The 22,356-nt window shown below is 38.9% G+C and overlaps 1 protein-coding gene across 14 annotated transcripts in view; it reads right to left on the bottom strand.

Moving 5' to 3' along the window:
* MCM9 (minichromosome maintenance 9 homologous recombination repair factor) overlaps positions 1 to 22,356 on the bottom strand; it is a 323,915-nt gene that overhangs the window by 297,902 nt on the left and 3,657 nt on the right. For 13 of the 14 annotated variants that reach the window (XR_010336625.1, XM_012450079.2, XM_064360749.1 and 10 more), the window contains exons 3-4: positions 10,336 to 10,652; positions 2,479 to 2,560 (exon numbers count right to left, since the gene is read on the bottom strand). Coding sequence is in view for 13 of the 14 variants with exons in the window: in XM_012450079.2 (XP_012305502.1) it covers positions 2,479 to 2,560; positions 10,336 to 10,652 (399 nt within the window). In the remaining variant the exon portion in view is untranslated. Of the gene's footprint in view, positions 1 to 2,478; positions 2,561 to 10,335; positions 10,653 to 22,356 lie in introns of those variants that run through there. The other variant, XM_064360750.1, reaches the window with a different exon arrangement.

Raw genomic sequence — 22,356 nt, 5'->3', positions numbered from 1 at the left:
ACTAAACCTACTTTACATTTGTAAGGTAATTAATACATTTAAAAGCCCTTCAATATATACACGTTTTCATTTACTCAAATATTTACTGAATGGCAGATTCATATGATCACCAGAACAATTGTGAGATACACATGATAGTCCAAGGCAACACATATTCATCTTAAACTTCTGTATCTTTCAAAAGTAATGTTATAAGCAATGTTATTTTCAGGAAGCTGAAATTCTTACTTTTCTACAATCCAGTCTCTTTGTGCCCCTACATCATCTGTAGCATCTTTATACCGTAGCCATTCTCAGTCAGACCCATCTCTTGAATCTCCTGTGGCAGTGACATTTACCAGCACACAACCTCCAACTTCATTACTCTGCACATGCTGAAGTGGGGTTCCTAACTAGATTGTAAATTCCTGAAGGGCAAGGATTACATACTATTTATGTCATTTGATTCCCACAGAGGTTTATAGCCGTGGATACATGAAAAAATAGCTATTGGTAGAGTGCTTCTATCCATCCTTCATTATTGATGACATTTGCAAGAAAAACGAATTAAGACTTGTTTCCAGAACAGAAAGCATTCAGTTTAGATGAACTGCATGAAAAGATCTTATTCTCATTCGAAGGATATTTACATGTTCAGGCTGAGCTTATATAAGAGCTGCTTTGCTGAGATAGATATTGCATTTTTAGGTTAATATCTAGTTCTATATGAGCAAGGTATTTTGACATATTTTGAGGTTGCTTAGCAGGCAATCCATAATCAAAGCTGTTATCTCATTAGTGTACTATGTAGACAACTATACATTAAGTCAGTTATCTGCAACCTAGAAGAGGGCCCTCACCAGAATCCAAACACACTGGCACCCTGATCTCCAACTTCCAGCCTCCAAAACTGTGAGAAATAAATGTTTGTTGCTAAAGCCACCCAGTCTAAGGTAATTTGTTATAGCAGCCTGATACAGTTTGGATATTTGTCCCCACTCAAATCTCATGTTGAGATATAATCCCCTGGTAGGAGGTGTTTGGATCATGCAGGTGGATCCCTCATGAATGGCTTGGGCCATCCCTTTGGTGATAAAGGAGCTCTCTGAGTTTGCATGAGCTCCATTCATTTAAATGTGTGTAGCACCTCCTCCCTCCCACCCTTGCTCCCTCTTTCATCATGTGACGTGACTGTTCCCCATCTCCCGTCTGCCATGATTGTAAACTTCCTCGGTCCTCAAAAAGAAGCTGAGCCTATGTCTGCACCATGCTTCCTGTACAGCCTGTGGAACTGTGAGCCAATTAAACTTCTTTTCTTTATAAATTAACCAGTTTCAGGTATTTCTTTATAACAACACATGAATGGACTAACATACAGCCCAAAATGACTAAAACCTCACCCTTCTGGAAATACTTTTAAGTTTGAGTTCTTCTTAGTCTCCCCAGTGAGGAGAGGGAACATGATGAGTTGAGAGGGACAAAGGAGAGCTTAGGACTAGACTGGTTGGCCTAAAGAGTAAAGAATAAACTCAGAATGACACTGGAACAATCAGGCTTTTGGAGCTCTCAGATTTCCAGAACGGTTCTAAGGCTCAGAAAATCTTTAAATTGCCTGGAACATTACAGATTATTGAGATCAACTGCCACTGTTAGGCCTAAATCCCTAACAATGTACTGTATATGCTGTGCTAGACTGTCTATGAGAAAAAGAACTCATCACCATCCAAGGCCCATGTTAGACACCTCTAAATATTAGGAATTAAGTGAAAATCTACCTCCTTGTGGCCTATCCCACTGAAACCCAATAGTATCTTCTGTAATTACAATTCTATTTCTATGTGACAGTCTTCTAACTATTGAAAATTGGCTGTCATGTCCTTCTCCTCAGGCTTTTCCATGCTAAACATGTGTAGTTCTTCGCTAAGTATGGGTTTCAAGTTCCCTCCCAAGTCAGGTGATCAGCCAGTGAAAACACTGAGGACCCTCAGGAGACAGCAGACCAAAATCAGTGACTCCTATCATGGTGACACCAGTACAGAGCAGAGAGGAATTATCTCCTTTCTTCTGGACACCAATAAGATATGCAGCAACATTTAACAGAGCGGCCTTCTCTAATTCATTTTATAAAATTGCCCACTATATTCACTAGATTTTTTTAAAGTTCCTGCTGTGAAGCTATAGTGCACTGAAAAGAACCTTAAATTAGACCTCAGTGGTTCTGGATTCATGTTCCAATTATGCCACTTAATTCTCTACAACCTTAGGCAAGTCAGGTTCTTCAGCCATAAAACAAGCACCTGGACGAGCTGCTGTTGTACAGGTCTAGCCCAGCTTTCTTCCTGCTATCACTTCCCACCTGCATGCCAGTTTCTATTCTCAAGGTGAGCAATTAAAGCCTCTACATTCCCTTGCCAGTGATCTTGGGAAAATAAAAAGTGACTTTTCCTAATCAATACTTTAGGACCTCCTATACAAGCTAAAAATAAAAATAATTCTTACCAGATTTGCAACTATCCACTAAGTCATCTTCCAGAATAACCTTCATAGATCGTGGAATACTTCCAACAGATAGCCTTTGAACCTGGCAAAGAAAACAGATTCTGAGTATGCTAAAATACATGTTAAGTATCCAGAAGTCTAGCAGTACTTGTAATTACTATTTGCATTTCTCTGGTATTATCATACAATTTAATTATAATGAGGCTTTAAGTAATTTTTCTTGAAAACTATGCCTACTATCAATTTAAGAATTCACTAAATAAAACACCCACATGGAAAATATCTCTAAATATAATCTATATAAGCTACCTTGCAGGTGGTCAAAGTAAATGTATGCTCCAACTACTAAATTTAATAAGAAAGTTAACTTTATCTAGAAAAGAGGGGTATTTCTTTCCTGACTGCTAATCAAAAGACCTGGGACAAACTGCCCAGTTCCTATGACTACTCCTTAGTAATAGAACCCTAGTTTTATTCCATATGGATACGTGCCTAATACAAAGACTGTATTTCCCAGGCTCCCTTGAACATTGAACACTATGGTCATATGATGGAGTTCTGACCAATGAGATATCATAAGTAGACAATGCAGGAGACTTGTGAGGAGACTGCTTAAGTGGAGAACTGGTTAAGTGATAGGCACTTTTGCCTATTGTTCTCTGACTACAATTCACATGTAATGGAGTTGTAGCCAGCATCCTGGCCCCACAGCCAACCATCAGAAGAGAAGCTATGGATCGATCCATGATGGCCGCTTAGGAGGAACTCGGGAATGCAGCTCCGAGAGAAAGCACAGAGGGTGAGTGGACGCCGTATTTCCAGACTGATTTTTACTGCCCACAGACCAGGAGATTCACACGCAGAGCAGCCACACGGGTCGCCAGCGCCGCTGGTTTGAACGGCGCAGCTGCTGGGCTGGCACCCTGAGGCAACGGCTCACTGTACAGAGTGAGAGAGTCTGAGTCCCCTATAAGTCAGCAAGGGGAGCTGAAACGGGGAGCCAGGCCAGCGCCACGAATCTCAGAGCCGCGGCTTTAGCCAACGCAGCGGCTCCGGAGGCAGATCAGATGAGACGGTGTCCCCTCTTACCCAGCAAGAAGACCTGAAACAGAGAGTGAAGACAGGAGATTCCCGAGCAAAAAAAAAAAAAAAAAAAAGCGCCACTGCAAACACAACTGAAACCGGGACGGTCCAGCTCTGTGGAGGAGGGGCGTTCTCCATAGGCACCCTGCTGTTCCCAGGGCAATCTACCAAGGCAACCCGCCACTACAGAGACTCCATCACTACAGGAGCGGGCCAACATAGCGGAAGCAGTTCTAACTACACCCAGAAGTTGACACGGAAGCTGGGTGGAGCCCACAGCAGCTTAGCGAAGCCTCTGCAGCCTGAGTGTGACTAGGCTGCCACCTTGTGGGCAGGGAAAACAGCAACCGCACAGGGGAACATCATAAAACCATAACTCTCTGGGACAGAACACCTGGGGAGAAGAGCAGGGGGGTTATGAGTTCTGCCACAGCAGACTTAAAATTACCAAAATCAGAAAGACAACAACTACAAAGTCAACAGGTGGATAAATCCACAAAGATGGGAAGAAACCAGCGCAAAAAGGATGAAAACACCCAAAACCAGAACACTTCTCCTCCTACGAGGGATCACAACTCCTCACCAGCAAGGGAACAAGACTGGATGGAGAATGAGTGTGATGAAATGACAGAATCAGCTTTCAGAAAGTGGATAATAAGAAACTTCCGTGAGCTAAAAGAACATGTTCTAACCCAATGCAAAGAAACTAAGAACCTTGAAAAAAGACTTGACGAAATGCTAACAAGAATGGACAACTTAGAGAGGAATATGAGCGAATTGATGGAGCTGAAAAACACAACACGAGAACTTCGTGAAGCATGCACAAGTTTCAACAGCCGAATTGACCAAGCAGAAGAAAGGATATCAGAGGTCGAAGATCAACTCAATGAAATAAAACGAGAAGGCAAGATTAGAGAAAACAGGGTAAAAAGGAATGAACAAAGTCAACAAGAAATATGGGACTATGTGAAAAGACCTAATCTACGTTTGATAGGTGTACCTGAATGTGACGAAGAGAATGCATCCAAGCTGGAAAATACTCTTCAGGATATTATCCAGGAAAACTTCCCGAACCTAACAAGGCAGGCCAAGATTCAAGTCCAGGAAATACAGAGAACACCACAAAGATATTCCTCTAGAAGAGCAACCCCAAGACACATAATCATCAGATTCACCAGGGTTGAAATGAAGGAGAAAATACTAAGGGCAGCCAGAGAGAAAGGTCGGGTTACCCACAAAGGGAAGCCCATCAGACTCACTGCAGATCTCTGAGCAGAAACCCTACAGGCCAGAAGAGAGTGGGGGCCGATATTCAACATCCTTAAGGAAAAGAACTTTCAACCCAGAATTTCGTATCCAGCCAAACTAAGCTTCATAAGTGAAGGAAAAATAAAATCCTTTGTGAACAAGCAAGAACTCAGAGAGTTCATCACCACCAGACCAGCTCTACAAGAGCTCCTGAAGGAGGCACTACACATAGAAAAGAACAACCAGTACCAGCCACTCCAAAAACGCACAAAATGGTAAAGAGCATCAACACAATGAAGAATCTGCATCAACCAAAGGGCAAAACAGCCACCTAGCACCAAAATGACAGGATCGAATTCACACATAACAATATTAACCCTAAATGTAAACGGACTAAAAGCCCCAATCAAAAGACACAGACTGGCAAATTGGATAAAAAGCCAAAACCCATCAGTGTGCTGCATCCAAGAAACCCACCTCACATGCAAGGATACACAAAGGCTCAAAATAAAGGGATGGAGGAAGATTTACCAAGCAAATGGAGAGCAAAAAAAAAGCAGGAGCTGCAATTCTCATCTCTGATAAAATAGACTTTAAAGCAACAAAGATCAAAAGAGACAAAGAAGGACATTACATAATGGTAAAAGGATCAATGCAGCAAGAAGAGCTAACGATCCTAAATATATATGCACCTAGTACAGGAGCACCCAGATACATAAGGCAAGTTCTTAAAGACTTACAAAGAGACTTAGACTCCCACACAATAATAGTGGGAGACTTCAACACACCATTGTCAATATTAGACAGATCAACGAGACAGAAAATTAACAAGGATATCCAGGACTTGAACTCAGACCTGGAACAAGCAAACCTAATAGACATTTACAGAACTCTCCACCCCAAATCCACAGAGTATACATTCTTCTCAGCACCACATCACACCTACTCTAAAATTGACCACATAATTGGAAGTAAATCACTCCTCAGCAAATGCAAAAGAACGGAAACCATAACAAACAGTCTCTCAGACCACAGTGCAATCAAGTTAGAACTCAGAATTCAGAAACCAACCCAGAACCGCACAGCCTCATGGAAAATGAACAACTTTCTCCTGAATATTGACTGGATAAACAATGAAATGAAGGCAGAAATAAAGATGTTCTTCGAAACCAACGAGAATGAAGACACCACATACCAGAATCTCTGGGACATATTTAAAGCAGTCTCTAGAGGAAAATATATAGCAATAAGTGCCCACATGAGAAGAAAGGAGAGATCTAAAATTGACACCCTATCGTCAAAATTGAAAGAGCTAGAGGAGCAAGATCAAAAAAACTCAAAACCTAGCAGAAGACAAGAAATACCTAAGATCAAAGCAGAATTGAAGGAGATAGAGACACGAAAAACCCTTCAAATAATCAATAAATCCAGGAGCTGGTTTTTTGAAAAGATCAACAAAATAGACAGACCACTAGCCAAACTAATAAAAAAGAAAAGAGAGAATAACCAAATAGATGCAATAAAAAATGACAAAGGGGATATCACCACAGATGCCACAGAAATTCAAACCATCATCAGAGATTATTACAAACAACTCTATGCACATAAACTAGAAAACCTGGAGGATATGGATAAATTCCTGGACAGCTGCCTCCTCCCAAGCCTAAACCAGGAAGAAGTCAAAACCCTGAAGAGACCAATAACAAGGTCTGAAGTTGAGGCAGCAATTAAGAGCCTACCACCCAAAAAAAGCCCAGGCCCAGATGGGTTCACAGCCGAATTCTACCAGACATACAAAGAGGAACTGATACCATTCCTACTGAAACTATTCCAAATAATCCAAAAAGAGGGAATCCTTCCCAAATCATTTTATGAGACCAACATCATCCTAATACCAAAACCCGGCAGAGACTCAACAAGAAAAGAAAACTACAGGCCAATATCCATGATGAACATAGATGCAAAAATCTTCAATAAAATACTGGCAAGCCGATTGCAACAGCACATCAAAAAACTTATCCACCATGATCAAGTAGGATTCATCCCGGGGATGCAAGGCTGGTTCAATATACGCAAGTCTATAAATGTAATTCACCACATAAACAGAACCAAAGACAAAAACCACATGATTATCTCAATCGATGCAGAGAAGGCCTTCGACAAAATTCAACAGCCCTTTATGCTAAAAACCCTCAATAAACTAGGTATCGACGGAACGTATCTCAAAATAATAAAAGCTATTTACGACAAACCAACAGCCAATATCATACTGAACGGGCAAAAACTGGAAGCATTCCCTTTGAAATCTGGCACTAGACAAGGATGCCCTCTCTCACCACTCCTATTCAATATAGTACTGGAAGTTCTAGCCAGAGCAATCAGGCAAGAAAAAGAAATAAAGGGTATTCAATTAGGAAAGGAGGAAGTCAAATTGTCTCTATTTGCAGACGACATGATTGTATATCTAGAAGACCCCATCATCTCAGCCCAAAAGCTCCTGAAACTGATAAGCAACTTCAGCAAAGTCTCAGGATACAAAATCAACGTGCAAAAATCACAAGCATTCCTATACACCAATAACAGACTTAAAGAGAGCCAAATCAAGAACGAACTGCCATTCACAATTGCTACAAAGAGAATAAATTACCTAGGAATACAACTAACAAGGAATGTAAAGGACCTCTTCAAGGAGAACTACAAACCACTACTCATCGAAATAAGAGAGGACACAAACAGATGGAGAAACATTCCATGTTCATGGTTAGGAAGAATTAATATCGTGAAAATGGCCATAATGCCCAAAGTAATATACAGATTCAATGCTATCCCCATCAAGCTACCAATGACCTTCTTCACAGAACTGGAAAAAACCACCTTAAACTTCATATGGAACCAAAAGAGAGCCCGCATAGCCAAGTCAATTCTAAGCAAAAAGAACAAAGCAGGAGGCATCACACTACCAGACATCAAACTCTACTGCAAGGCTACAGTAATCAAAACAGCATGGTACTGGTACCAAAACAGAGATAGAGACCAATGGAACAGGACAGAGGCGTCGGAGGCAACACAACATATCTACAACCACCCGATCTTTGACAAACCTGATAAAAACAAGCAATGGGGAAAGGATTCCCTGTTCAATAAGTGGTGTTGGGAAAACTGGCTAGCCATATGCAGAAAGCAGAAACTCGACCCCTTCCTGACACCTTACACTAAAATTGACTCCAGATGGATTAAAGACTTAAACATAAGACGTAACACCATAAAAACACTAGAAGGAAACCTAGGCAAAACCATTCAGGACATAGGCGTAGGCAAGGACTTCATGACCAAAACACCAAAAGCATTGGCAACAAAAGCCAAAATAGACAAATGGGACCTAATCAAACTCCACAGCTTCTGCACAGCAAAAGAAACAGTCAATAGAGTGAATCGGCAACCAACAGAATGGGAAAAAATTTTTGCAGCGTACCTGTTTGACAAAGGGCTGATATCCAGAATTTACAACGAGCTAAAAAAGATTTACAAGAAAAAAACAAACAAGCCCATTCAAAAGTGGGCGAAGGATATGAACAGATACTTTACAAAAGAAGACATACATGAGGCCAACAAGCATATGAAAAAATGCTCATCATCACTGGCCATTAGAGAAATGCAAATCAAAACTACATTGAGATACCATCTCACACCAGTTAGAACGGCGATCATTAAAAAATCTGGAGACAACAGATGCTGGAGAGGATGTGGAGAAATAGGAACACTTTTACACTGTTGGTGGGAGTGTAAATTAGTTCAACCATTGTGGAAAACAGTGTGGCGATTCCTCAAGGACCTAGAAATAGAAATTCCATTTGACCCAGCAATCCCATTACTGGGCATATATCCAAAGGATTATAAATCGTTCTACTATAAGGACACATGCACATGGATGTTCACAGCAGCACAGTTTACAACAGCAAAGACCTGGAACCAACCCAAATGCCCATCGATGATAGACTGGACAGGAAAAATGTGGCGCATATACACCATGGAATATTATGCAGCCCTTAAAAACGAGGAGTTCGCGTCCTTTGTAGGGACATGGACGAACCTGGAAACCATCATTCTCAGCAAACTGACACAAGAATACAAATCAAACACCACATGTTCTCACTCATAGGCGGGTGTTGAACAAGGAGATCACATGGACACAGGGAGGGGAGCACTATACACGGGGGTCTGTTGTGGGGGAGTGGGGGGACAGCGGGGGGGTGGGGAGTTGGGGAGGGATAGCATGGGGAGAAATGCCAGATATGGGTGAAGGGGAGGAAGGCAGCAAATCACACTGCCATGTATGCACCTATGCAACAACCTTGCATGTTTTTCACATGTACCCCAAAACCTAAAATGCAATAAAAAAAAAAAAAAAAAAAAAAAAGAAGAGAAGCTATGTATTAAGAATGATTGAGGCCAGGTGCGGTGGCTCATGTCTGTAATCCCAGCACTTTGGGAGGCCGAGGCAGGTGGATCTCCTGAGGTTAGGAGTTTGAGACCAGCCTGACCAACACTGTGAAACCCTGTCTCTACTAAAAATACAAAATTAGCTAGGTATGGTGGCACACGCCTGTAATCCCAGCTACTCGAGAGGCTGAGACAGGAGAATCACTTGAACCCAGGAAGTAGAGGTTGTAGTGAGTCAAGATCACACCATTGCACTCCAGCCTGGGCAACAAGAGTGAAACTCCTTCTCAAAAAAAAAATAAAAGAAATGGTTGAATAGAAAAATAGAGTTTGAGTTCTCAACAATGAACTAGTCTTGAACTGCCTATTTCTTACTTATTTTAAGTAAGAATAAACCTTTGTGTTCAAGCTGCAAGCAAATGAAAATCAGGCTCACCCTTATTTGTTTAAGAGTGTTTACAAATATTTCATTTAGCACAGCAAATAACATTGGATTCAAACTCCAAATCCTGCGTACTCCACTGTGATTTTTATTTTTATTTTTTATTTTTTTTAGACACAAGTTATCGTTCTGTCAACCAAGCTGGAGTGCAGAGGCACAATCCATAGATCACTGCCACCTGTGATCCTGAGCTCACGTGATCTTCCTGCCTCAGCTTCCTGAGTAGCTGCAATTATAAGTACAAGCCGCCATGCCTGGCCATGTTTAACCATTTAAGCATCTAATGTTTAACCATTTAAGCATTAATTAATCTCCTACCCTTTAGTTAAGAACATTAATTTTCTTCTGTTCTTCAGTTAAAAACAGCTAGGGTAGACTTCTTAAATATTCATTTCTTTAATTTTAACATAATTAAGTCATTTCACAACTTTCTTGTCAATACTCTACCTAAAAAGGATGATGACTGCATGGTTTCTAAAGACTATATTCAGATATATGTGGAACAGTTTCAAGCTTGATCTTCTACAAAGTGATAACACAAGTCCATTTGTATCCATTCTGTGTTTCCTAATCCCACCAATGTGCCCATAGCTGAAAAACATTTCTTCAAATTTGTTATTTATCTCATTTATGTGATCATTTACCTGTTCCTGAATTTTGATTTCCTGGTAATCTCTACACCTGGCTGGAGATGAAGACAAATCTGAGAGGCACGTGAATTTAGAGGAATCACAGCTCTCCAAGCTGGGACATGAGGATGGCCGGCAAAAGGTGTAATACTGCTCAAAGTCAGCCTTGACCACAAATACATACTTGCATTTGTTACACATGTAATCCCGCTCAAACTCCAGAACCTTCACCAGACTTGTTCGAATCACTGTCCCAGTGACAGATAAAAAGTGTCCCACATCCTTCGTTTTAGGTATGTGCTCCCTCACCAGCTCAGGACAGACAGGTAAACCTGATGGAGAAACAAACAAAAAAAAGAGCATCAACTTTAAATCTTGAGATTTTACTCTGAGGGATATATTCTTCTATTTCCTGAAAGATGAATTTTAACTTCAGGGGAAAAAATGATTGCATTTTACTAAGAAAAAATCAGATCATCAACTCTATTGAGAAAATAATTATTTCAAATAACAATTACCAGTAGAGGTTTTTTTAATCCAGACCCTGCACAATGAGTAGACTGTTTTAAAGCACGTAGCTAGATGCTATAATAACCAAGATTTTAAAAAGGACTTATTTTCACAAGAGGGCTCTCAGTAGGATCTAAAGTATATAATTGTAATGGCATTTAACAAAGAATATATTGCTGCTTGCCACACATAAAATCAACTGATGAAATTTTAGTAAACCATGAAGCAGACTGATAAAGAGATGGTAGCATGATGACCAAAGATTTCCACAACACTAGAAAGTTAGTGTTGAGACTTACTGAGACTTTTTTTTAGTCAGACTCAGCATTTATTAATACACAAATATGATAGTGTTTTGGAGCCCTGACTTACCTAGCGGTTTACCCACAACATCACTTTATCCTTTAAATGCCTTGTTTTTTTCAAAATATAGGCAACAGAAAAGGTGCAAAATGCCAAAGAAAATCCTGACTCAGTCTGGGCACCATGGCTCACACTTGGGAGGCAGAGGTAGGAGAATTGCTGGGGCCCAGGAGTTCAAGACTAGCCTGGGCAACATAGTGGGACCCCATCCCTACAAAAAATTAAAAAATAAGCTGGGCATGGAGGAGCATGCCTATAGTCCCAGCAACTTGGTGGGACTGAGGTGGGAGGATCTCTTGAGCCCAGGGGGTCAAGGCTGCAGTAACCATGGTCACATCACTGAACACCAGTTTGGGCAACAGAGCGAGACCCTGTCAAAAAAAAAAAGAGAGAGAGAGAGAAAGAGGAAGGGAAGGAGGGAGGGAGGGAGGAAGGAGAAAGAGAGAGAGAAGAGGAGAGGGGAGGTGAGGAGAGGGGGAAAATTTTATGTGGAAATTCCCTCTTTCTCATGTTTGGCTACAACACACCATTGGGGTGGAAAGATGCTGGCTGTGATGATTAAAGGCTAATTCCTAACAGGTTTATTGGGGTAACATTTGTTATGCTGTTTCAAGTCTCCTGTCTTGTCCTCAGTATTTAGTGGTTCAAAAACCAGGTAAGTATGCCTACTGATGGCTGATCTATCAGATTGTCCAGACCATGAGAAATGCCATAATAGGACTCATTATACCTCAAATTTCTATGGTCAGCATATTTTCTCCTGGTTGATACATCTATTCTGAAAGCCAATCAGAAGGTAGTTTAGGAAGTATCAGGGTAAAAAGCAAATTAGAGTAACTGAATGTTTAAGGTGCCAGGCTATGTTAACCTACTGTTACAGGTTACAAGTCTACAGATAGACTTGAATTTTCTCCATTGGTTAGCTGAAACTCTCTCTCCATACACTGTAGACTCTATAGACAAACAAAGTGGGCATTGCCAACATTTTCCCCATGACTACTTTTTCTATGCTTCCAAGACTGACTTGCTCATTTTCTAGTGAACGTATTCATTATTTACGTTAATTTAGATCGCATCACATTTTGCCATTAAGGGAGTCATACTTTTGGTTCATATTCCAGAATGTTAAAAAACAAGAAACAGCCCAGAGGTCTAGCTCTCCTGTTTACCTGGGCTTAACTGGAATATATATTATGGTAATACATCTTAACACTGCTCGTAGATTCTTAGTTACGTTTATTTTGCCCCCACATGAATACTTTTTGAAAAAGATGAATATTTTTTAATAAGATATAATTCACATAACATAAAATTTACCCTACAGAGTATATAATTCAGTGGTAATTAGTATATTCACAATATTGTACAACCATCACCTATCTAATTCCAGAACATGTTCACAATTTCAAAAAGAAACCCTATATCCAGTAGCAGTCACTCCCCATTCTTCCATAACCCTAGCTGCTGGCAACCATTGATCTACCTTTGGTCTTCATGAATTTACTTATTCTGGAAATTTCACATGTAGATACTTCATGACTTACAATGGGGTTACATCTCAATAAACCCATCGCAAACTGAAAATGTTGTAAGTTGAAAGTGCATTTAGTACACCTAACCAACTGAACATCATAGCTTAGCCAACCTAGCCTACCTTGAATGTACTCAGAATACTAATATTAGCCTACAGTTGGGCAAAATCATCCAACACAAAGCCTATTTTATAATTAAGTGTTGAATATATCATGTTATTTATTGAATATTACACTAAAAGTGACAAACAGAATAATTTATGAGTACTCAAAGTATGGTTTCTACTGAATCACTTTCACATAATCATAAAGTCAAAAAATTATAAGTCAGGGATATCTGAATAAAATCATACAACATGTGGTCTTTTAAATCTGGCTTCATTCACTTAGAATGTTTTCAAGATTCATTCATGTTGTAACATATACAGTACTTTATTCCTTTTTATGACTAAGTAATATTCCACTGTTAAGATATACCAATTTTGTTTATTCATTTATTAGTTAATGGACATTTAGGTTGTTTCCACTTTTTGGCTATTATGAATAATGCTACTACAAACATTTGTATGAAAATACTTGTTTGAACTGTTTTCAATTATCCTGGGCATGCACTTAAGGAGTAGAATTGCTGGGTCACATGGTTATTAAAATAATTTTATTTTTATGTGTGCTGTCACTAAGTACACTCTATTGTACATATACAGAAGGATACTCGAGTGGAAAATATGATAAATAACCCAATCTGATTCTCAATACACAAACAGAATGTACTAACAATTACTTCTAAGAAGATGAGGAAGGTAAAAAGGAAAACATAATAGGTTAATAAAACTTACTTTAACAGTAATTCCTTGGGTTTTTGTAATATTCATTCTCTCTTCCTTGGTCCCAAAGAAATATCATTTTTGCCTCACATTTCTAGTTCCCTCATCTCAGTTCTGCTTCAGATGCAAACTGATTGTTCAGTTTAAATTATATAGTCAATAAATTAAAACAAGAAAAACTACTTGAGAACCACATTACAGAAAATGTGGTGTTACTCTGATGTTATGCATAATTGAAGAATGCCCAATAAGACTGCAGACTGCCTAACATAATCTAGAAAAGTCTTTGGATTTTCAATGTGATGAAGTAATATATGAATGAATTCTTACATAATATAAACTGTGTAGACAGACATTGGTATTTTTAGCTTAAAAACAAACTGTGGTTCAAAAACAAAGCTATGTGTAATTTAATTGTAGTTTTACTCCTAGAAAGGTATAATTTGATAGTGTTTCCTACTGTAAACAGCACCTTAGAATGGAAGAATAAAACACCATGTGCCCCATTGCTTCTAGAGTAACCCGAGCAATACATAATAAAGGCCAAATCTCCTTTGCTTTTACCCTTCTGTGGCTTGCCATAGATCTAAGAATAAGGAACCAAATCTGGACTGGACTACAAGGCCTTTTGTGACTGGCTTCCTGTTTTATCAAGACTTCTTGAGCACTTTTTCACATACAGTGCTTCCTTTGTCTCAGGGCTCTCCTCTTCATTCTGCTCCTCAAAAATCCCCACACTAAGAAGCAATGCAATGGTTAAAAACACAGACTTGGGCCAGGCAAAGTGGCTCACACTCATAATCCCAGCACTTGGGGAGGTCGAGGTGGGCGGATCACCTGAGGTCAGGAGTTTGAGACCAGCCTGGCCACATTGGTGAAACCCCGCCATCTCTACTAAAAATACAAAAAAAAACATTAGTTGGGTGTGGTGGTACACGACTGTAATCCCAACTGCTCAGGAGGCTAAGGCAGGAGAATCACTTGAATCTGAGAGGCAGAGGTTGCAGTGAGCCAAGACTGCACCAGTGCACTCCAGCTTGGGCAACCAAGCAAGACTCTGTCTCAAAAAAAAAAAAAAAAAACAAAGAATACAGACTTGAGCCAGAATGCTTAGGTTTGAGTCACAGCTCTGTCACTTACTAGCTGTGTGACCTTGGGCAAGTTGTGATCTCTCAGATTTCTCATCTATAAAATAACAACAGAACCTATCACATTGGGTAATAAGAAGACTAGAAGAATTCATACAGGCTGGACACAGTAGCTTATACTTGTAATCCCAGTACTTTAGGAGGCTGAAGCAAGAAGGATCATTTGAGGCTAGGCACTCAAGACCGGCCTGAGCAACATAGAGACCCACCTCTACAGAAAAAAATTTTTTAAATAGACAGGTGTGGTGGCACATGCCTGTAGTCCCAGCTACCCAGGAGGCTGAGGTGGGGGGATCACTTGAGCCCAGGAGTTGGAGACTGTAGTGAGCTAAGATTGTTGTGCAACTGCATTCCAGCTTGGGCAACAGAGATCATGTCTCAAAAAAAAAAAAAAAAAGAATTCATACATGTAAAGTTTCTGAGAATATTACTTGGCATATAGCAAGCACTATGTAAACATTAATTCTGGCTGGGTGCCGTGGCTCATGTCTGCAATCCCAGTACTTTGAGAGGCCAAGGTGGGCGGATCACTTGAGCCTAGGAGTTTGAGACCAGCCTGAGCAACATGGCAAAACCGTGTCTCTACCAAAAGCACAAAAATTAGACGGGCATGTTGGCGGGTGCCTGTAATCCCAGCTACTTGGGACACTGAGGGAGGAGGATGGCTTGAATCTGGGAGGTGGAGGTTCAAGATCATGCCACTGGACTCCAGCCTGGACAACAGATTGAGACCCTGTCTCAAAGAACAAAACAAAACAAAACATTAATTCTTATATATAATTTTTCCTCCTTAATGAAATCTTTACTTAACCCACTTCAGCTTAAATACCTTCTTTTATGTGCCTTAATATACAGTTCTTTTCTTTTCTACTATTTACAACTTAAACAAAAGATTTAATTTATTATACTTCCACATTAGAACATAAATTCCATAGGTGGGAAGAAAAAGGTAGATTTTATTCACTGCTATAACATCAGAACAAGCAGCATGCTTTATAACTAGTAACACTCAAAAATACTTGAAAGATGAAAGGCAAGGAAAGGAGGGAACAGATGTGAGAGATAAGAAGGAAAATATATCAGCATGGAAACCAGTTACATATAAGGTATAAGAAAGAAGGTGGAATTTAGAGTGACTACTAGTTCCCTAGTATCATTAACTAAGCCAGGGAATTCTGTACTGCACATGGTAGGCAATCAATAAATATCTAGGAAATACTATTTTCAGCTGCGGGGGCAAAGAGAGTGGAGGGAAATCACAACTACAAGTTTTAATACACTTTGTTTCCAAGAAGACATCTGATCAACAATATGATATTTCAATGCAGACCTTAAGATTCTGGCTAAAAAACAAAAAAACAAACCAATAGAGCTGGCAGCTGTTGCTGTGAAGGTGGCAGCTGAAGCGTAGGTGCAGGATAGAGACCACTCCATCAGGAGGAGAATGCAGGATCCAATGGCCAAGTATGAACCTGAAGACTCAACACCTAATGGGCAAAGGAAGAGGCCCTACAGAGAAATAGAAAAGCCACAGCCACACAGGGAGGAAAGGGCAGGAGAGTGCTCTCAATGGAGCAATGGCTGGAGTTTCATGAAGCCAGAAGAGTCAGCACTATCAATCCCAGCAGAGAATAATAAAAGGAAAATACTGAAGTATCCCTCAGTTTGGCCATGTGGAAGTTACTACAAATGCTGGAGAGGGAAGTTTCACTTTGGTGAAAAGGATGAATGAGAGCAGTTACGCTGAACAAGGAACATATTTTGCTAAAATATTTGCTTATGAAAAAGAGAATGGATGAAGGATAAAGGGGAAGAGAGAGTTGAAAGACAGGTCTTTTTCTTTTTGTTCAATAAGAGGTATCTGGAAGAGAGAGAAAATTAGACATAAGTTCCAGAAGGGATTCATGGCCATCCCTGACACTATCCACCACACTGCCACAGTCGCTATGCTCCCCCAGCATTTTGACCTGACGGGCTGGCTGAATTCACACAACCTGGCCTACCCAACTTCTTACACTGGTCCCTTACCCAACCTCTCTAACCTCTGGATACAGGTTAATGCCTCATCTAAATCAAGGTTCTTGATTAGAGGTCATGGCTGGGCTTTTGTAAAGCCAATTCAGTCAAAAACTTATATCCATACACATAACTAGTTTTCAGAGAGGGACCATAACTTTCTCAAGCTATAACCCAGAAGGACCATTCATTTATTTTTTAATTTTTAATTTTTGTGGACATGCAGTAGTTGTATATATTTGGGGGTGTATGGGATATTTTAATACAGGCATATAATGTCAGGGTAAATGGGGTTTCCATCACCTCAAGCATTTACCCTTTGTGTTACAAACAACCCAATTATACTTTTAGTTATTTTTAAATGTACAATTAAGGTTTTTTTTAAATTATAGTCACCTTGTTGTGCAAGCAAATACTATATCTTATGAATTCTATTTTTTTGTACCCATTAATCATGCCCACTCCCCCCACCACTTCCAACCCTCTGGTAACCATCATTCTACTCCCTATGTCCATAAGTTCAATTGTTTTAATTTTTAGGTCCCACAAATTAGTGAGAATATGCAAAGTTTATCTTTTTGTGCTTGGCTTATTCCACTTAATGATCTCCAGATTTATCCATATTGTTGCATATGACAGCATCTCATTCTTTTTTATGGCTGAAGAATATTCCATTGTGTATATGTATCACATTTTCTTTATCCATTTATCTGCTGACAGATACTTAGGTTGCTTGCAAATTTTGGCACTGAATATAGTGCTGCAGTAAACATGAGAGTGCAGATACCTCCTTGATACACTGATTCCCTTTTTGGGGGGTACATACCTAGCAGTGGGATTGCTGGATCATATGGTAGGTCTATTTTTAGTATTTTGAGGAGCCTCCAAGTTGTTCTCCATAGTGGTTGTACTCACTTATATTCCCACCAACAGAGTACAAGCGTTCCCTTTCTCCACATCCTCACTAGCATTTGTTATTGCTGCTGTCTTCTGGATAAAAGCCATTTCAACTGGGGTGAGATGATATCTCATTGTTATTTTGATCTGCATTTCTCTCATGATCAATGATGTTCAGCATCTTTTCATATACCTGTTTGTCATTTATATGTCTCCTTTTGAGAAATGTCTATTCAAATGTTTTGTCCATCTTTTAATCAAATTGTTAGATTTTTTTCCTATAGAGTTGTTTGAGCTCCATTTATATTCTAGTTGTTAAGCACAAGTCAGATGGATAGTTTGCAAATATTTTCTCCCATTCTGTGTTGTCTCTTCACTTTGTTCATTGTTTCCTTTGTTGTGCAAGAAGCCTTTTAACTTGATGTTATTCCATTTGTCCATTTTTGCTTTGGTTGCCTGTGCATGTATGGTATTACTCAAGAAATATGGGCTCAGGCCAATGTCCTAGAGATTTTCTCCAATATTTTTTTGGAGTAGTTTCATAGTTTGAGTTCTTCAATTAAACTCTTTACTCCATCTGATTTTATTTTCATACATGATGAGAGACAGGGGTCTAGTTTTGCTCTGCTGATTATGTATATCCAGTTTTCCCAGTACCATTTATTGAAGAGACTGTCCTTTCTCCAGTGTATATTCTTGGCACCTTTATCAAAAATGAGTCCACTGCAGATGTATGGATTTGTTTCTGAGTTCACCATTCTGTTCCATTGGTCTATGTGTCTGTTTTTATGCAAGTGCCATGCTATTTTGGTTACTACAGCTCCATAGTATAATTTGAGGTTAGGTAGCATGATTCCTCAAGTTTTGTTCTTTTGCTCAGGATAGCTTTGGCTACTTTTCTGGATTTTTTGTGATTCTGTATAAATTTTAAGATTTATTTTTCTATTTCTGTGAAGAATGTCATGGTATTTTGATAGGGATTGCACGGAGTTTATAGATTGCTTTGGGTAGTATGGACATATTAACAATATTGGTTTTTCAATCCATGAACATGGAATATCTTTCCTTTTTGTGTGCGTCCTCTTCCATTCCTTTCACCAATGTTTTATAGTTTTCATTGTAGAGATCTTTCACTTCTTTGCTTAACTCCTGGTGTTTAATTTTCTTTGTTAACTACCGTAAGTGGGATTATTTTCTTGATTTCTTTTCCAGATGGCTCACTGTTGGCATATAGAAATGCTACCAATTTTTGTAACTGATTTTGTACCCTGAAACTTTACTAAATTTTTTTTTATCAGTGCTATCATATCACCTGCAAACAAAGATAATTTGGCTTTCTTTCCAATCTGAACACTATTTTTTTCTCTTGTCTAAATGCTCTACTAGGACTTTCATTACTATGTTGAATATAATGGTGACAGTGGGCATCCCTGTTGTATTTTAGATCTTAGAGGAAAGGCTTTCAGTTTTCCTCATTCAATATGATACTCACTATAGGTCTGTTGTATATGGCTTTTACTATGTTGAGGTATGTTCTTTCTATACCAAGTTTTTTGAAAGGGATATTGAATTTTATCAAATGCCTTTTCAGCATCAATTGAAATGATCATTTTTTTTTTTTTTTTTTTGGTCTCCACTCTGTTGATATAATGTATCACATTAATTCATTTGCTTATGATGCACCATCCTTGGGATAAGTCTCACTTGTCATGATGAATGATCTTTGCAATATGTTGTTGAATTTAGTTTGCTAATATTTTGTTGCAAATTTTTGCATCAATAGAACGACTTACTTAAATCCTTAGTCTCATATATTGACTTCTACATCATTTCCTCTAACAATAAAAGGGAGTTACATTTTGGGAACAGTCACTAAATCTCCATTGACTTCCTCTTGAACTTAATAGTAATGCCTCTCTTAACTCCTCCTCATGCCTTTGGTCTCAGACTACATCCTTCAAGATCTCCCCTAAATGCCATAACAACATAATAGCGACATTCATAGTCACTTATTGCCCATACCACCCATTTTTGGCCTTAATTGCATATTGCTTTGCATTGCTCCTTATCTATTTTATATTTGGAGGATAGAGTCACTTCTTGAGATCCTTTTCATGCCCTTCTGTCCAGCCTTGTGCTTTAATAAACACTTTTGGTTAAGGAAAAAAATAGTGAAAAAAAGGGGGATTCCCACTATTTCTCGCCTCACCTCTACCACCCATCTAGCCTCAAATCCCCAGTCCAGAACAAAATGTTGTTTTTCAGGATTTTTTTAGAGACAGGGTCTCGCTCTGCCACCCAGGCTGGAATGCAGTGGTGCAAACATGGCTCCCTGCTGCCTGGAACTCCTGGACGCAACCAATTCTCCCATCTCAGCTTCTCAAGTAGCTGGAACTATGGGCATGTGTCACCAAACCCAGCAAATTTTTTTCGTAAAACAAACAAACAAAAGCAGGTGGGGGAGGTCTTGTCATCTTGCCCAGGCTTGTCTCAAACTCCTCTAAATCTTCTCATTTAGAAACTCTGGTGGTAGACCCAGAAATCAGTGTTTTAACAAGCTTTCCAGATTCTGATGCCCACTAATGTTTGAGAACCAATGCTTTAAATAACACATGAATGCTGTTTTTTTCTTTCTCATTTACTTTGGTCCTAACTGTGCATGCTGAACACCTTTCATCTAAAACACTGGGAATACCAAGTAAACTTTAGGCTAATAAAAATCCCAGAAGACAAAGAAAGAAATGTAGGTGCAAGTATAAAATTCAATGCATATCATAGAAAAACAAGCCAGAAACTGTATTATATTCCTAAGGAAACTGAACCACAGAGGCATCCTGGGTTTTAATAATTAAATGTCTTGCTTGAGTACAAGATGGAGGTGCAATCTACCAAAACCAGACTATTCTTATCCCCTGATCTTTCACACATACTCATTCTGCTTTCAACACCTCCATCCCTCCCTGGCCTTACCTTCTCTTCTTGATATCTTTGGTAATCCCACCAAGAATGCACTCTTACTCTGTGAGCTAAGGTATCTTACACATATCTTGAGTGAGGCATGCATCCCACATAAAAGTTGCCATTAAGCCCCCCTACAATAGTGCTTAATATGTACACATGCATATATCTGTAGGCATGCATATACCATCTGGTAAATATTTGACTATATAACCGTCTCCCATATAGCCCTGAGTTTTTTTAAAAAGGGAACAACTATAATTGAAGGAGATGTGAAGAAAAAATAAATAAATAAGGAAAAAAAAAGGGAACAACTATATTCCATTTGGTTTCCCAACATCCTAGCAAATGCCTACTGATGTATGTTTAGCAGTAAATAATGTGTAACTTACTTTTTCAGAGAAATGAAAAAATAAGCTAAATTCACCTGAAACTGATAGGGTCACTTAGGCAGATTGTATTACTTAAACTGAGCATGGAAAGGTATCTGAAAATAATGACAGCCTAAAACTATTTCCTGAATGCCATTTCAACAACATTAACTAAAGTCTCCCTTACTAGTCCTTTAGCAAACTTATTAAAAGGAAACATTGGCCAGACGTGGTGGCTCACACCTATAATCTTAACACTTTGAGAGGCCAAGGCAGGAGGATCACTTGAGCTTAGGAGTTTGATACCAGCCTGGGCAACATAGTGAGGCTGCATCTCTAATTTTAAAAAAAGGTTGCAGGGGGTACTGTTTTTGTTGATCCCACCAAAAGATTATCTACTACCCTGATGCATAACAATTAATAATCTTCATAATTTATTCTAGCAAGTGTAACTGTAGATAACGTTTTTCATTTAAATAAAGTATTTGGTCTTCTCCGGAATCTTAACTTGCCTCCAAGAAGTTCTTCTATAGCGATTCCAAACCTTTTTGGAACTGGGGAAGGATTCTTTTTGATTATAAATCCCCACTCTATTCAAATGTACTATAAATATTTACCAAATATTTGGTAAATATTTATTTTTAAATAAAAGGGTATGTACATTCTCCAACTTAATCACAGACTGTCCTCAATATTCTGGACCTGCTTTTAATTTTACGAAATCCTTCTTTCACATAAATAGAATGAAGCTGTACCAGCCTTTATTAATTTACACAATAATGGCATATTTAATTTTTTTTTAATTGGAGAATTAACAGGGACTCTACAGGTGGTTTGCATGTAAAGAAACTGAGGCTCAGTTAGATAAAATAACTTACTAAGTCTCCCAGGTTAGGCATATAGCCTTTAAATCTAATTCTTCTTTTACCACATCATGCCTTCCAAGAAATTATTTCCATGCAATGAACTAAATAAAAACTGTTAGACTATAGTGTCACTTTTTTCTATAATTCTTAATTCAACTCTATCCACCTGCTTTAAGAAAATCACTTTTAAAACAGAAAGTGAGGGGCAAGAATTTCTAGAGGCAGGAATTCAAGGATACAGCTTTGCCATCAACAGTTGCTGACTGCTCCATGGCAGTTTCTTAACAATTAAGAAGCTTAATCTCTCATGCATTCAACAAAAATGTATTAAGTAATTGGTAGGTAGACAGTGCAATGCTAATACCGACATATAAAAATAACTAATTTCCTAAAATAGGTTTGAAGATCCCTGGACAGGATCTACCACTTCTCTAATTCTTTGTATTACCAGTTCTTTTATTGTTAGTAACCACAGAAGCTCATAAAGCTACTTTGAATTACAATTTTATACACAGACGTGAAAATATGTAAACACACAAATATACTGTTGT

This window comes from Aotus nancymaae, unplaced genomic scaffold (genome assembly GCF_030222135.1).
Source record: "Aotus nancymaae isolate 86718 unplaced genomic scaffold, 86718_ANA_hifiasm-v0.15.2.pri h1tg000040l, whole genome shotgun sequence".
Lineage (NCBI taxonomy): Eukaryota > Metazoa > Chordata > Mammalia > Primates > Aotidae > Aotus > Aotus nancymaae.
Note: the sequence above shows the minus strand (reverse complement) of the source record. Positions and strands in the feature narration are given on the sequence as shown.